At 38.8% G+C, this 15,424-nt stretch overlaps 2 protein-coding genes across 3 annotated transcripts in view; one reads left to right on the top strand and one right to left on the bottom strand.

Moving 5' to 3' along the window:
- LOC137400439 (centrosomal protein of 152 kDa-like) overlaps positions 1 to 15,424 on the top strand; it is a 48,682-nt gene that overhangs the window by 10,475 nt on the left and 22,783 nt on the right. The window contains exons 8-12 of the mRNA XM_068086766.1: positions 5 to 133; positions 3,348 to 3,508; positions 4,353 to 4,545; positions 12,473 to 12,613; positions 13,481 to 13,611. Of these exons, the coding sequence (XP_067942867.1) occupies positions 5 to 133; positions 3,348 to 3,508; positions 4,353 to 4,545; positions 12,473 to 12,613; positions 13,481 to 13,611 (755 nt within the window). The remainder of the gene's footprint in view (positions 1 to 4; positions 134 to 3,347; positions 3,509 to 4,352; positions 4,546 to 12,472; positions 12,614 to 13,480; positions 13,612 to 15,424) is intronic.
- On the bottom strand, positions 6,878 to 9,806 carry LOC137399858 (microfibril-associated glycoprotein 4-like). Of its 2 annotated transcripts, XM_068086100.1 has the most exons (6): positions 9,638 to 9,806; positions 8,547 to 9,466; positions 8,169 to 8,375; positions 7,885 to 7,995; positions 7,607 to 7,739; positions 6,878 to 7,332 (listed from the first exon to the last, which is right to left on the bottom strand). In XM_068086100.1, exons 2-6 carry the CDS (start codon positions 9,463 to 9,465, stop codon positions 7,038 to 7,040), a joined length of 1,665 nt encoding a protein of 554 aa, XP_067942201.1. In that variant the 5' UTR covers position 9,466; positions 9,638 to 9,806; the 3' UTR covers positions 6,878 to 7,037. The 2 variants fall into 2 exon arrangements, with proteins under 2 accessions (XP_067942201.1, XP_067942202.1); XM_068086101.1 differs by lacking the exon at positions 9,638 to 9,806 and having other exon boundaries at positions 8,169 to 8,412; positions 8,547 to 8,758.

Genomic DNA, 15,424 nt, shown 5'->3' with positions numbered 1-15,424 from the left:
CCAGGAAAGTCAGCGTCAAGTTCAGGACCTACTAGATCAGTCGCGCGGTGCAGAGCTAAGTAAGCTCAAGATACAGCTGCAGCAATGCACAGCCTCTAAGGAACTCACTGAACAGCTCTGTACCTCTCTCCAGGTACCGCCATCCATTTGCTTATAGTGATGGTTCCATCGTTTGTATTTGGGAGTTGCTATCCCTTGAATTCTTGCTCATTAACTCCTAGGGCGTTTCCAAAAAGGTTTGTTTATTTATAAAAGGCAGTATTGCTTTATTTAGGCGATTAAATTTATATTCAGTTGAAATATCTATTTGAGCTGACTTGACGGATAATGACAACCAATATATGACGGAGTCATCGATTAATTCATTGTTCAGCTCTGTTATTTTTTCAAGCTGAGTTGCTCGGGGCATAACATTTTCCATTCAGTTAATCTTAGGTTTGTTGGTAGGAAGGCCCAATTATTTAAATCTGCCATTTAAATACATTCTTGGTCTTATCAATGAAAACTTGGAACATAAAGTCTGCATTAGCCCAGTGGCGAGCCAGCGACAATTCTAATGGGTGCTTTATAAGGCTGTAAACTGTTTTATGGGCCTCGGACCACTTGATACCCATCATTTGTCTCTACCGCTTCACTCGACTCCTTTTGACCCTGTTGCTATTGAAAGACGACTGTCAGACCGTCTTTTACTTTCAATAAATATCTTGTAAAAGATAAGATAATACACGAAGTTTCAAAGGAAGCACCCATAAATTTTAGCCATATCATTAGTGTCAGATAAAAGTAAGACACTCTAACCATTATTGTGTATAGTTTTATTGAAATTGGTTTCCTTCATCGAGCATTGATATGACCGGTTTATGATCTATAATCAAGTAAGAGACAAGTTTCCCCTCATTTTCTTGGTAGGTCTGCGCCGTAAAAATCACCATGGACATTCTTTTTTGTCTGTGGTGAGTGTAGGGTCAGATGTGCTGCCTTTCAGCATTTTCAGCATGCGCTGTAAGTGCTGCGTAAAATCTGTTAGATGGCATCTCAGGCGCAACACTTAGCATATTTGGTAAAATTGTTTGGTAGGGTAACACCAAGTCTGTTTGTCGATATTTGGAACATGAATATAACCAAATGTTTCATTTTATATTTTCTTTAAACGTTGACTTGCAACAAAATTCACATTACAGTTATTTGGTATCAAAAGAGTCACCATGTCTTACTCTGCTGTGTTGTAGGTGCAAAATATGTGGAAATGTAATTACAAGCTCTCAAAAACAAACAGTTAATCAGTCATCACGAAAACGTTGTAGATTGGAATTCCTTTCCAAAACGGCTCAAAGGGGATGTAGTTGGACACGATGGCTTCTGTTTACGCTCTCATGCAACCTCATTCGTCGAAATATTTTCACAAATATACTTCACGCATTCAATAAAACCATGTATATTGTCCTTACGCGTCTATTTCATCGTCATTGTAATGCTGCCACTTTGAGCATTGATATCTCAAAACATACCATAAAAGTTTGTTTAATTTTTTAACCTTAGCTCAAAGAAGTGCATATCATCCTCTGATAAACATGACGAGCCTGTTGGTTACCTGTGATAGTCGAAAAATGATGCAGAAATTGTTTGTGCCATTTTGCAGGAAGTATGGGTCACATGATCAGATTACAGCTAGATGATTAATTAGACCAGGCTGAAACGGAACTGTAAAGTAGCGAGCATCTATATTTGATGCGGGCTTTCCGGTAGAAACCGAAGTGTTTGTCATAAACTAGTGCTTCGCTACGTTTTATATTGAACCTTTTATTGGCCTTTAATTTGGCGTAATAACATCACGTGTCCAAACAATAACCACAATTTTTGAGTATGTCATCAAAATTAAGAGATTCCAAACTACGGCGTTTTCGCGGAGGCTGCGATTAACTGTTCGTTCTTGAGCTTTTAGGAGCTTGTAATCACATTTCCACATATTTTGCACCTACAACACAGCAAAGTAAGACATGGTGAACCTTTTGATACCAAATAACTGTAATGTGAATTTTGTTGCAAGTCAACCTTTAAACTGGCAAAAATAGCCTGCTATTAGGAAATGAAGAGATCTCACCTTAAAGGAAAGTCCTTTTTTACAATAATGCATAAGCCTGCTGACTTTGCTCTGGTGCTTTCTCGTAGAGAAGATTACAACCTCTATTACAACATCCAATCTTTGTTTATTCCTCTTTCTCTCATTTGCTATCAGTTGAGTGTGTTCCACTTTCACCACTCTCGGAGTCCTTCTCTTGTGTATCCATTTGAGATTCTTATCTTGATTGGTATTCATTTTCTACGTAAGGCATCCATCCCCTCCTGTTTCCTCTTGAAGATTGTTTTTAGATTCATTCAAGATGTCTTCCCATTTAAAAAGCCATGCCAAAACACATCCATGTCAGCATCAATGGTTCTATACATGATTTTTCAAGTTGTCAGCTCGGTGTAATGCAGTTTGCAACTTACCTGTTTGACGGTAAAGGAATAGGCCTTACTTGGCATCGGTGCTTGGATTAGACCAAATAACCATGAAATAGTGTACATATATTTATGATGATATAATTGTTATTGTTGTTTATCAGAGCGTATTTTGTTATTAAATTTCATCATTGATAAAAAACAGTAATTTTTTGAGGTCATGCGGAATCTTCATGGTGTGTTTTTCCAAAGTGGTCGTAAATTTTTCCTCATTTTATCAGTTTACTTGATCATAAACTATTAATAAACACGCTAATAAAATATTTAAAATAAAATATTTAAAATAGAATATTTAAAAAGCATTCTTTCATCAGTCTGATTTTGTGATGATTTTAAAAAGTCATCTTTAGATGTTGGCTAGACCAACTAACATTTTATCAGTCTATACAAATAAGTTGACAAAAATAGTTTCACTTTTTCATTTTAGTTCTCTTGCTCACAGCCCATCCTTTTGAAAGGTTTCCATTTTTTCCTAACGATAACAGAAATGGGGCACCTTGGCTCACCGCTTTCTTATCCTCACCTTGAGATTAAGCTCGCAGACATTACCATCGAGGTCAATAGCCTCTTATAACCTCTGTTAGTTTCCTAGGAGCCAATTTTATTAAAGCTGTTTTATATTTACCGCTAGGCCAACGTTCTCACCAACAAATTAGTACTTCATAACCATAAGGCTGCTCCATTATCACAAAGTTCCTTTGGTGGCAAATAAAAAGGAACATGCCCATATAAAGCCGTGATACGCTTGAAATCGTCTGTGACTTTATGCGAGGGCTCTTTGTGAGAAGTGTTCATGTTGTGATACACTGAAGAAGTCCTTATGGAACTCTGGTTTCGTGTTGTAGCGAGAAGTCAAAGAGCTTAAGGAAGAGATATTGGTGCACGAAACAACGCAGACAACACAAAACATTTTTGGCCCTCCCTTAGCTCAAGATTCAGACGCATATGATGACACCCTCATGGAACTTGGGCTTAAATCTGTTCCCAAGGCTGCTAGATGCAAGTCGCTCAGGTAATCTGAAAGTGTTCCCAATACAGTTGATGGCTGTGCGGTGGTTGTATATCAGTTAGACACTGGGCTCACCTATAAGGATTGCAGGCCACCCTCGTTACTTACGCTTTCCAGATCTCCAATTTCATATCATTTCTTAGCTTTTACCAAAACATGGGATATTGGTGTCAAAATTTTCATATTATAGTTTCTAATTAGCTCTCTGCGTGTTTGCTAGCTCTTGTTAATTCGTGATCTTGTCTGAGGTACCTTCAATTCATTATTTCTAAGACGATTTGCGTCAGATGAGCAAATGTTTCAGCATTTTCTTGGAGGTTGTCTAGAGTTTTGTTAACACAGTTTGTTGAAAGATTTCTATTTTTGCCAATGCGTGAATCAGAACATGATCCATGGTTGCTGCCTCTTTCTGCTGTAGTGGACCAAAGAGACCGATTCTGCGCGTCAGCTCTCTTGAGTTGCATCATTGCTGAAAATTGGGTTTTTCTGTTTTTTAAAAGTGTAAAGGATAAACCAGAGAATAATAACGTCAGTGTCGTACCAGTCGCCGTATCGTACTGAGTGCATCTGACTACTCAAAGATTTAGACTACTTAGTGTTAGTTGTCGCTGAAAATTTTGAAAACATGGGCGAATTATGTAGTACTCTTAGCTCTACTGTCCAATAACTACCTTTGAGAGCACATTTGTAGACCAATTTCTGTAATTTTGGTAGTCATATTAAATGTGATGGTGGACTTTGTTCATAATTGCTGACATGGTCAGTGATGTATTTGTGCATGAGTTGGATCTTTGATCTGCTCCCTTGCCTAGCTGTAACTGATTGGCTTCTTGTCCTATAGCTCTAAAACGACAGCCAAGGCTGAGGATACCATACAGGTATTGCGACAGGAGCTACAAAAGTATATGAGTTTGGTGAAAGAGAAGAGGGAGGAGATTGGTAGCCTTCGAGCGGAGGCGGGTCAGCGGCAGCAAGAGGCGATGAGGTCACACACTGAAATAAGTGTTCTTCGAGAGAGACTAGAGAAGTGTCAAGTTAGTATTACGATGTATCTGCAGTGCGGTCTTACTCGGCCTTGCAATTAGTTAGTGAGCGGTCGAAAGAAGGGCTAGGTGTGTGGTATCAAGGTGGGCAGTCGTGACTAAATGCGAGAACAGTCGCCACCCTCTTTTGATATATTTTTTAAAATTAGTTGATGTATGTCACACTGCCATACCACAAGATGTTAGCCCTCGTGTGGACCAAGGGCTACATAATGGTATTTCTTGCAATAATTTCATAGTAAATAATTTTATTAAGCAATATGGTGTGGAGTTATGATTCATTTAGACAATTAAACAAAAACAAGATTTGTTCAACCGTATCACTGTACAGTCCTCGAGTAAGAATTCCTTATCTAGAATGACACATACTTTTTTACCTTCATACCAACTCTCACCCTCTCCCCCTTTTCTTTTGGTTGTGATCTTTATTAATCATTATGAGGGGCAGATAAATGTTTGCTGAGTCAAAAGGGCGGCGCATATTTACTTATATTTGCTGTTCTAAACAACTTTCTAACCATGTTTATGTTGTTATGAAACCAGGTGGTGTCTGGCCTTAGCATTTATGGCCATAAAATAGAGACCAGTTGCATCATCAGTTGGTCTTTGATAAAGGAGCCAACTGTAAGAAAAGAGCGTTAGCTGCCTAGTACGCTCTAGAGATAGTGGAATGTGAATACTTCAGATTTGTTACCGTAAAAAATCCATTTGATTAACATTAATATTCATATCAGCTTTATTTGTTTATCTCTACCTGAGTAGTAGTCATGCCTTCAAGCAATAATGACGACTTTTCACAGGTTTAACTGGATCTATTTACACTCGGGTGTCCTTAAAAGTGTGACGAGGGTTACTATCAGTAGTTTATATTCAAACATTAAGCAATCGTGTTAGCATGTGTGTTATAAGTTCTCAGGCTTCCATCAGCTTTGCCTGTACCCATGAGAGGATAGGAGATTTTCTGATTCAGTCTTGTTGAATTGGTTAACAATTACTATTGGATCAATGCTGCACTTCAAACAGCCACCTATTTTAAATACAGAACCTTCCTCCGCAAGGCTAGATTTTTGTTAAACCTGATGTTTGTCAGAGCGCAACTCCTAATGATGCACTTGGAATGTCCAGTGTGTAGCCACTAGCTGTCTATAAGCTAGAGCCGTGGCTATCCAGGTGACATCGTAATACCTAAGGGCACTTGCGTGTAGTTGATATAATCAACTGAAAGTGCAGCGTGTCAGATAGAGACCGGCGACGCATTGGCATGGCCAATTGTCCGATACGTAATTAATATTCTAATGAATGAAATGTCTTTATTGTCCGATCACGTCTTCATACCGTCATTGCTTCTATCATATTATGTGCGCTATGGATCAAACATGTTTAAAGGCAAGAGCATTTTAATTTTAGTTAATTGGCAGCATCTAGTGTTAATGATACGTTAGGGTTGTGCTCCTGGGCGATGGGACATGCCAGCGGAGAGGGAACTGTCGCAGCCAGCCCTCTGTGAACTTTCGAACTCAATGGCTATATAATGGCCTTACACATTTATTGAGCAATTAGTCTTTGTGGGTGTTCATCGGATTACGGAATGCTTACACAGTTCAAATTTTGGTAAATGCCATCTCATCCTGATACTATTTCTAACATGTATTTATTATCAGAAAAGGTATGGCTGGAGATTCTTGCAGCTATTACTAAATAAAACTAGTAACTCCTGCCAAAACTGAATTTAGATTTGCTCCTCTTTGTCCGCAATTTTTGCGCTAGTTTTTAAAGCTCTTGCCACAAGTTGTTGTAGCAGTTGTCAATGTTGTGGTTCATATTAGAATCTATCATGTAATGCAAAATATTCACCCGTATGCTTAACACTGCCACCTAAAAATGATAGCTTTCAGTTTGATTCACATAATCTGCAAACATATTTCATTGAGAAATGAATTACACACTGAGTACTACTGAGCAACTGTAAGCTCTCTTAGCTTTTTAAATGTTGCAGTTAGCCATACAACAGTATTTGTAATGGTAGCTGCAAGTACAGTGCAGAATCTTTTGGAGGTAACTAGATGAAACGGTTTGATTTGTTGAAAATGTACCCGCAATTTATAAGTAATAAAAATTATTTTTCCAGTTTTATATTGTGTGTAAACAGCCGCCACTGTAGTATTTAGTAGTGATGGCTTAAAAACAGATTATTTTTCTAGTAAAATTAAAGTTTAAATAACTTGTTCTTTAATCATTTCATTACAGACTTTACGTTGTTAGTGATCATGTTTGTTTCAAGCTGAATGCGTGTTGATTTATGTGTAGGGGTAATAATAATAAATATGGTATGTATTTATAAATATAGTCAAATAACATCGCTCTTTTATTTACAAAATAAGTTTTTCTATGAATATACAAGGCTTATAGAATTGTAGGCGGTGTGATTGTGCAAACAATTTAAAAGCATCTCATGTGACAAGATGCTGGCCATTATTCTTTCGCTATAATACCGGCTTTATCATCATTTCTGTCTTCCAAACTCGTCTCACTTCATTCGGGTTCGTTGTTGCCCATCTGACACCCGAGTTGCTCTCGTCACTCGTTATATATGGCCCATTCAAATTGACCGCCGCCCAGCATCCTCGGAACCAAAAGGCCGTGCCATAAAGTCTCGCACAGTTGACTGAGAATTTGTCAGAGTCTCTTGTATGAAATTTTCCGCCGTGATGAAGCGTAAGGAAGTCTCCAGCGGACAGCGTAGCATTGGCAGGGGTAATGAACGAGCCAAGTCTAAGTCTGCAAAGGTAAGATTATAGAGGAGTTGTACAGGAGAGATGGCGCCAAAGTTGAAGGTATCGACTCAACAAAACATGGACCATAGCTGTGTAGAGATGCTATGTATGATAGCTATCCATCCATGAAGCTGCTCTAGACCTCACCACCTTCACTCTCAGACTGACACGGATGTACCGCGTGTTGTTGTCCATAGAATTTGGTTTCAACTTGATTGCAAACCTTTTATTTTCATACCGAATTTGATTAGCATTAATACATGCTTATAATATCGTACCTGTAATTCTTTGCTTCACTGCTCACTTTTATTCGTTCATATTCGCTGAAGTAGGTGATATTGTCTGCTCCTGTCAGTTCCACTCTCAGCATATAGTCCCTCGCATGCGTCACTTCGTGCAACATTTCCAAACCTGTCAAATCGTAACAACTGTAACCTCCGAGTTTTTACAATTTCATGCATGCATATGTTACAATTTCACTTTTAAATTCTTTCACCATGATGCGGGTGAATTTTTGAAGTAGCTTTTTCATCCTAAAGACAGTAGGGATACCTACCTAGCCAGTACTCTCCGTTTTCTACACTTCCGAAACCTCTCTTGTAGCGCTTCATCGATCTATAGAATTTAACGTTGCCAGTTGCCCTTCGTTGTATGACTGTCCATGCACCTGTCAATATTTACTATTCATTAAGCTACTGCTAGATACGAAAAGGCCAGATACAGATATATAAACTTTCAGATTGGTGTATCATGATTGTTTCCCAACTCTTATATACAGCTCGATGGCACCTTGTAAAGGAGGTCTTAATATAGTCTATGGTGTTAATTTGTCTCGCTTACCTGCAATGGATTGACTGTTAGGCAAATGCTGAAGATCGGGATTTGTGTTGATGTAGTTGTCAATCAGCTGGTGATCCGTGTGTCTGTCATCGTGTTTACATAATACTTCTTTGCTCTTTCGTTCTCCATCGTTGTAATGAATTACCATTTGGTGTGGTCTCTCCGGGTTCTCCAGCTCCAAACCCTCTGAGTGAATCTCATGACAATCTGCAAATAGTCGGTCGCTTACTGATTTTCTATAATCCTAGATATAAACACCGCAAATGATTTATGTAAAGACATGAAATTCATAAAAATACTGTTTTGTATGAAGCAAAGACATAAGCCAATCAGAAAAGGCTCCTTTGAGGTAGGCATACTTGAGATAAAAGTGATTACCTGTAACAGATCTGGGTCGTGGTTTTCCTTGTGGACGAGACAGATATGTGACCACCCAGGCTCCATTACGACACACAAATAGGATTCCTCGTGTCTCTAAAACCCATCGAACAATTTTTTTGCGTTTTGGTATTTCTGAACAGTCCGTCCTCATTATAGCTATTATCTCTATAAGTTTTGTTGAATCTATGTTGTGAAACGTAGCATCATAGTCTACAGTTATATTGAATTTATCTCTTTGACGAAGGATATCTAGAGATCCTGTTGATTCTTCACTGTCCTGCTGCGGCTGGAATAGACTGAGAATATTTGGGTCTACACTATCTATTGGCAGCAATGCAGATGAATCTTCTGATACCCTTCGATTGTTTCTGTCAGCCAGTCTTCTTCCCCGGTGGCGTATCGAGTGATCATCACTACTTTCCACACTTCTTCGTAATGCATCTAATATAACTTGCTCAGCTCCATCTGCTGTATCTTCTATTTTGTCTGGTACATCAGGGTTAGCACTTTCACCATTTATCCATAAGGAAAGCGGTACTTCATACACATCAGGTGGTAACACCAGATCCGTTTCATTATCTGTACTATTGGTTACATCCTTTTCTAAATTAGCAACATCAGTTAAGTTCTCATAATCTAACAATGCTGGTTGAAGGCTGGTATGTCTGACTTCCGAGGCTCTTGTAGTTGCATTTTCTATGTTAACTATATACGTTGCGTATAATAATTCTAACAGTTCGCTATCGGACAATCTTGAATTGGATGGCGTAGTGTTGACACCTGTCGCGCTTACTATGTCTGTTGCAGTTAGGTTTTGAGTTTGAGGCGTGGGAAACGCTTGTGTGTGTATAGTCCAAGAGAGATGCAATAATAAAATTGTCAATACTTTTCCTGAATTTTGGTGTCGACTCATCATCCTACAAAGGTCAAAAAGTTATCGAATAAAAATAAGACAACAGTCTGGATTGAATTTAATTAATGATCGACCTCAACATACATACGATTCTGCTATTCTCCAATTTTAGCTGTTTATCTTATTATGACTATTTCTAGGGAAGTCATGTATTTATGCTGTTGGAATCACTTACCAAATATCTTTGCTCTTGAAATATAATACCTCCTCTTCCTTCACTAGCACACCCTCGAATCTTCAATCCTTTTACAGTTGATGACCTCTTTTATCAATGATCATAGAAATATTGTTCACGATGAATAACGCCTTGCGGTTTATACTGGTATAAAAGAAATAAAATTTATTCGGCTACTGTTCTGAGTAGAAATGATAAAAGTGACAAGGTGAAAGCCTTATATAGGAGGTGCATTCAGTTTACTCTCAGCTACTTGACTCATAACATCGCTTTTCGTTAACCAATCCGGTCTTGTCTTCATGTAATCACGCATTAGCCATCAAATTATATACTATGTATCTCCCATTTGCACACTGTCTCTCCGTTAATTGGTCATAGTAACTGCGTTTTGCTTGCAGTGTCGGAGCCTAGGCTGAGCTTTCGAAGACTCCAGTGTAGTGTCAGTCTCTAGGCTATCGGTGACGCCTGCCCAACCCATTTATCATAATCATTGCTTGGTTACTTTGACTTGACCATCTCGACATGGAATTATTGTGGTTTTGGCTTGTTGCAAATGTGTTATCATAAAATAATACTTGTGTATGGTTTTAAAAAGGCTCTCTGGGTGACATATGTTTTACAAAAATGTATTTTCCGGCATAAAAATTTGTCAAAAATTTCATGCCTCATAACAGTATGTGAAATCACCATTGTAAATGGACATTGGTATAGACAAAGCAATCAATTGCATGAATAACAACAATAAAACATAGAAACAGGAATTTTATCTATTCTCAGATCTTAGAGACACATCTCTGTCAACAAAACACAAATATTTTTACTGCCGGTAAGACAAAATGCTGGAGGATGTGCAGCTACGTAGGGGAGGCAGAGTATGGCCACTCAACTGTTTGCATGCACCGTCTTGTAAAGATGGATATAGCTTATCTTTCAACCAGCTTCTAGCCTTATCTCCTCTGCAAGATTAATATTGTCAAATGAAATTTATTGGTTGAAAGGGTTTCACCGCTGCTGTTTGCAAGACTCGCGATAACCTTAAGACATGTGTCTACTGTTAGATACATGCGCTCTTTTAATCTTTGTTTATTTTTCGAACTCACCAGTCCTGCTCGACGTCGAATGAAACGTAATATTAAGCGTTTTAATGAGGTTTCGTAGTTTGCTCTTGATTAAGGGATGTCTCCAATCGTATTTGAACAGAAGTCGACTTAGGCAACTCCTGTCCCTGCATCAACGCCAGCAAACTAAATCACACCCTTACTGTCTCCTTCCTCGCTTCCTATCTTCAGGGGAGCTTTGAAAAACTGCTATCAAGTATTTGCAAATTAATTTTCTAGCGTTATTCGGGTTTTGATGAAATTCCACTGTTATCCTGGCAATGATAGGGTTGCAAATTGCATTGTCCCAATAAATGTTCGTCTTCTCTTCCCCCATGACAACCCATGTCACTAGCTCAAATGATCTTACCCATGAATTCCAGTTCTTGCCAACAGCAGTTATCCGATTTGTTACTATCAACAAATTTTAGCCATGTTCTACAGTATTTTGTATCTGTTTGGACCTATGGCTGCAGAATGGTACCATTAGATCCCTAGTTTTCCTTTTTAATTGGCGCACCATTCAACTCCTAACAATTCATTATTTATCTAAGCTTCAATTTGAACTATTGCATCACGTCAGCAATAGTTCAAGTTGCAATATTTCGTTATTTAAATGAGGATGGCAAGGGTTAGAGCAGTTTACAATTTGCTGTCCCATTAATTTCAATTTCACTGATATAATACGCAGACGGATCGGTGTAAGGAAAGGGCTTTGTGAAATTCGTTGGCATCTCAAAACAGTCGCAATTCATTAATTAGGCCGTGCTAATTACTCGTTTTGATCAGTGCGCAGTCTCTTGAGCAGTGCAGATGAAAGATAAAGCCGTTGGCACTTCAGTTACACAATCTATTCATAGGCCTTTCAGTCTCAAAATTAATCAGGCAAGGTCTCTGCAAATTATTCGTGGTATGTCACATGACCCAGGAGAGACGAATGACGCCTCTTCAGTATTCCCACTCCATCACCTTTGACGCGGTTCCCTGCAAACATCTAAACACCCCTTCACGATGAACTCAACAACTCTTAACCATTTTTACACCTCTTAGGGAAGCGAAAAATAGAGGTTGTAGCATAGAACCTGCTCACAGTGTTGCATAGTTTCATTTGCTGGCGGTGAGCTCTTTTATGTCCGCAAGTTAAATCCTTAATATTTAGATTGAAAATTTTGTAAACATGTTTCATTGTTTGTAGGAAGTCAGGTGTAATAAATTGCAAGCTATTAGGTGCGTCAAGGCTGGTGTTCATGCTGCGTAGTGAGTGTAAAAAATAGTCCATGCTATGTTCATTTGCTATAGGGTTCGTCAGCGAGGCTCTCAAGTAATTGTAAAATATCTTGTGAGCTTTGTTACATCAGAAAAAGGTAGCCTTTTGCTTTCATATTTTCTTTTAATTTCATTTCACTTGTAATGCCGAATATATAATTTATGACATCATAGACACACTATTGCTGCAGTGTAGTCATCAGTTACAGCTCAGCTGTCAATTCCTTTCAGCTGGATCTGTTTCAAAAAAGTCTGTTATAGAAGCTGCTAATGCCTAAAATTTATTTTAAATAATTCATTTTTCACATTGTTGCAATTAAAGGCAGAGAAGATCACACTTCATATGCTCATGCACATATACAACATTGTCGTAGTATTATCGCTGAACCTGTCTCGGCAGACCTTTCAAAAAAGTGTTCTTGTAACTTATAAAAGGTTTGCAAACAGCTGACACGTGTTTTGTCATGCGCAGGTTCAGCTAAAAGAAGCCTGCATAGAGCTGAACCTTTATAAGTCTGCTGCTGGGGAGGGCCGAAGCCTTTCCGAGGTAAAACTAACTCGCCAAATGGAATCTCTCTCCAATGATAAGGCTATTCTGCAGGATGAGGTTAAGGTGAGTCTTCGTACAGGATTTCATGTTTTTACTATTGACTATCACCATTTTGATATATATAGCTTTATAAATTATTGACTAACTATTATAATATTTATTTCATCCTATACCCAAGCCTCTCCGGAGATGTGTATTTTAGAGTGATGTTAAAATTGATCAACTGCTTTCTGAATATCGAATATATAAAGTGGTTATTGAGCCACGGTCTATACTTTGTGTTCATTGGCTCAACAGTCAACTTTTATTTTTTAATTTCACAATCTTTTGCAAAACGTAATGTAAACTTGGCCACCAGCTTTTCAGCTTTCAATAATGGTTTGAGTAATATTCGTGCTTTTGAACACCATTTTTAAAAGTCAACATCAGCAATCGTCTTTGCTTTCTCAGCGTCTTCGACTCTACTTCCTGAAGATTAATATTCTTCAACCTCGAGTCTTAATCTTGTCATATGTTTTTTAATAATCCATAAAGCTTGAAGTGATCTGCTTTTGAAGCATTCTTATTTCATGTGACAAAGTTTATTATCGGAAAAAATTTGTCAGAATGTTAAAACATCAACATAAAACCGGAGTCTGCGTTTCTGTTAAAATGTTTGGCGCATGAACCAGACAGCAAATCCTCAGACAGACAGTTGTGGGTTTGCTTGTCTGCTGGTCTCTAGGAGCCATCCTCCATCCTCTCCTTGGGATTAAATTTTTGCCTTGAAGTAGTCAGTCTTGGAGCAGACACTTGAAAGGGATTTGCTGTCTCTTTACAAGCTCCCGTCGCTCTAATCATTAGAATTAACAAACACCTTTCATCTCCATGGCGCTCAGTCTGATCACAACTAGCAACCTTTGATCTCTTCTTCTCCCGTTTCTGTTGCAGTGCCTGACTGAAAGGTTGGAACTCGTAGCTTCCAATGAGGCAAAGCTTGGAGAAATCAATGCCGAGCTCAACTGTAAAATCGGAGAAATGATTGAGGATTTTGACCGGGACAAAAAGGCAGCTTTAGAGAGGTAAATAGTTGCCGCTCTCGATTCAAGCCGTCATCTGCTCTTTTTCTACAGCTAGTGTAGGGCATTAGCTAGCTCTATATCTCTTCTGACTATCGTTTCGTGGTTTTGTAGCGATTTTCTAACGAAAATTTTACTATTCTCTCATATGGCCGCTTTGTGTCTACAAATGTAATATGTGCTACTCCGATTGGCTGTCCTAGATGAAATGCATTTGGCTTATAACTATGGTTTTTACTTGCGGTTCTTTCTAGGACCACAATTCCGTTCTTTTTTCAAACAAAAAGCAACTTGCTGCCATTCAGTGGCAGCAAGTTGCTTTCTGTTACGGTTGTTATGTAAACATTTGAGTGAGTTTCATCGATCACCCCATTTCAGAAGAAACATTTTCTGACGTATTTTAATGTCTTTAAAGATTAGCGACTGCTCATCTCAAAAGGAAAGGAGGCACTTCGTGCAGCTCTTTAGGTTATGAGGAAGTTATGTCATCTTTCAGCAAATAGTTATTATTGGAAGTGTAGACTGTCTGAGGTGAAAAGCAATAGCAAAAATAATAATGCTCCTTTACTGCAACAAAATTCGCCAAGTCATATTTTCTCCCGGAATAGTTTTTTGCCTTTCACAAGGCTCATTTAAAATTTAATAGTGGCATATAGTTGGCAGGCTCAGAGTGGGTCATGTGACGACGATATATAGTCTATATGACATCAGCCTAGATAGTCAGTGGACCTTTTTTGCAACAGAAATATTTAGTTGAAAGGCACTGCACGAGTCATTCACGTTTGTTATGATTATGGCATGGTAAAGGGGTGTCCGCACAAGCTGAATTGTGTCAGGTGACTTACAAAGCCTGAGTTTTTAATAACGCATTTGCTGGTTGTTTATTGACCAATCAAATTACGTTCCTAGACTATTTCTTACTATCAGCCAGATGAACAAAACTAGAGGAATGAGAGGTAATCATCCCAAATTATTTTCTATAAAGTAGGTGTGTCCTTTTTCATTAGCCAATCAGCACAATTAGCCAAGGGGCGTACGTAATGCCCTCCTTGGCTAATGATTATATAAAAGTCGTAGGTCTAGGATTTTAGTAGGCCTACGACTTTTATAAAAATTTTCATCGTTGATGTGTGCAAACATAACTGCTGTTGTTCCTTTGTTAACAATCACTGACCAGCATTAGCTGTATGTTGCCGTTTGACTACAGGGGTTAATATCCCACATCTGGGGTCTCTGAGGTTGTAAAGATCCCACATCTGGGACCTCTGAGGTAGTTAGTATCCCACATCTGGTGCCTCTGAGGTTGTTAATATCCCACACATGGGGCCTCTGAGGTAGTTAGCATCCCACATCTGGGACCTCTGAGGTAGTTAGTATCCCACATCTGAGGTCTCTGAGGTAGTTAGTATCTCACATCTGGGGTCTCTGAGGTTGTTAGCATCCCACACCTGGGGCCTCTGAGGTAGTTAGTATCCCACACCTGGGCCTCTGAGGTAGTTAGTATCCCACATCTGGGGCTTCTGAGGTAGGTAATATCCCACATCTGGGGCCTCTAAGGTAGGTAATATCCCACATCTGGGGCCTCTGAGGTAGTTAATATCCCACACCTGGGCCATCTGAGGTAGGTGATATCTCACATCTGGGGCCTCTGAGGTAGTTAATATCCCACACCTGGGCCATCTGAGGTAGGTAATATCCTACATCTGGGGCCTCTGAGGTTGTTAGTATCCCACACCTATGACTGACAGTAATATTCCACTTGCCACATGTTTGACAAGCAAATCTGTCGTTAACTTCTTGGTTAAATTTACAATTT

Source organism: Watersipora subatra, chromosome 7 (genome assembly GCF_963576615.1).
Source record: "Watersipora subatra chromosome 7, tzWatSuba1.1, whole genome shotgun sequence".
NCBI classification, from domain to species: Eukaryota; Metazoa; Bryozoa; class Gymnolaemata; order Cheilostomatida; family Watersiporidae; genus Watersipora; species Watersipora subatra.
Note: the sequence above shows the minus strand (reverse complement) of the source record. Positions and strands in the feature narration are given on the sequence as shown.

Excerpts from the sequence above, each read along its gene's own strand:
- LOC137399858 (XM_068086100.1), bottom strand. The coding sequence starts at position 9,465 with ATGATGAGTCGACACCAAAATTCAGGAAAAGTATTGACAATTTTATTA. Across the intron at positions 8,376-8,546 it reads ACGACCCAGATCTGTTACAG|ATTGTCATGAGATTCACTCA; the intron begins GTAATCACTTTT and ends GACTATTTGCAG. Across the intron at positions 7,740-7,884 it reads AAACGGAGAGTACTGGCTAG|GTTTGGAAATGTTGCACGAA; the intron begins GTAGGTATCCCT and ends ACGATTTGACAG.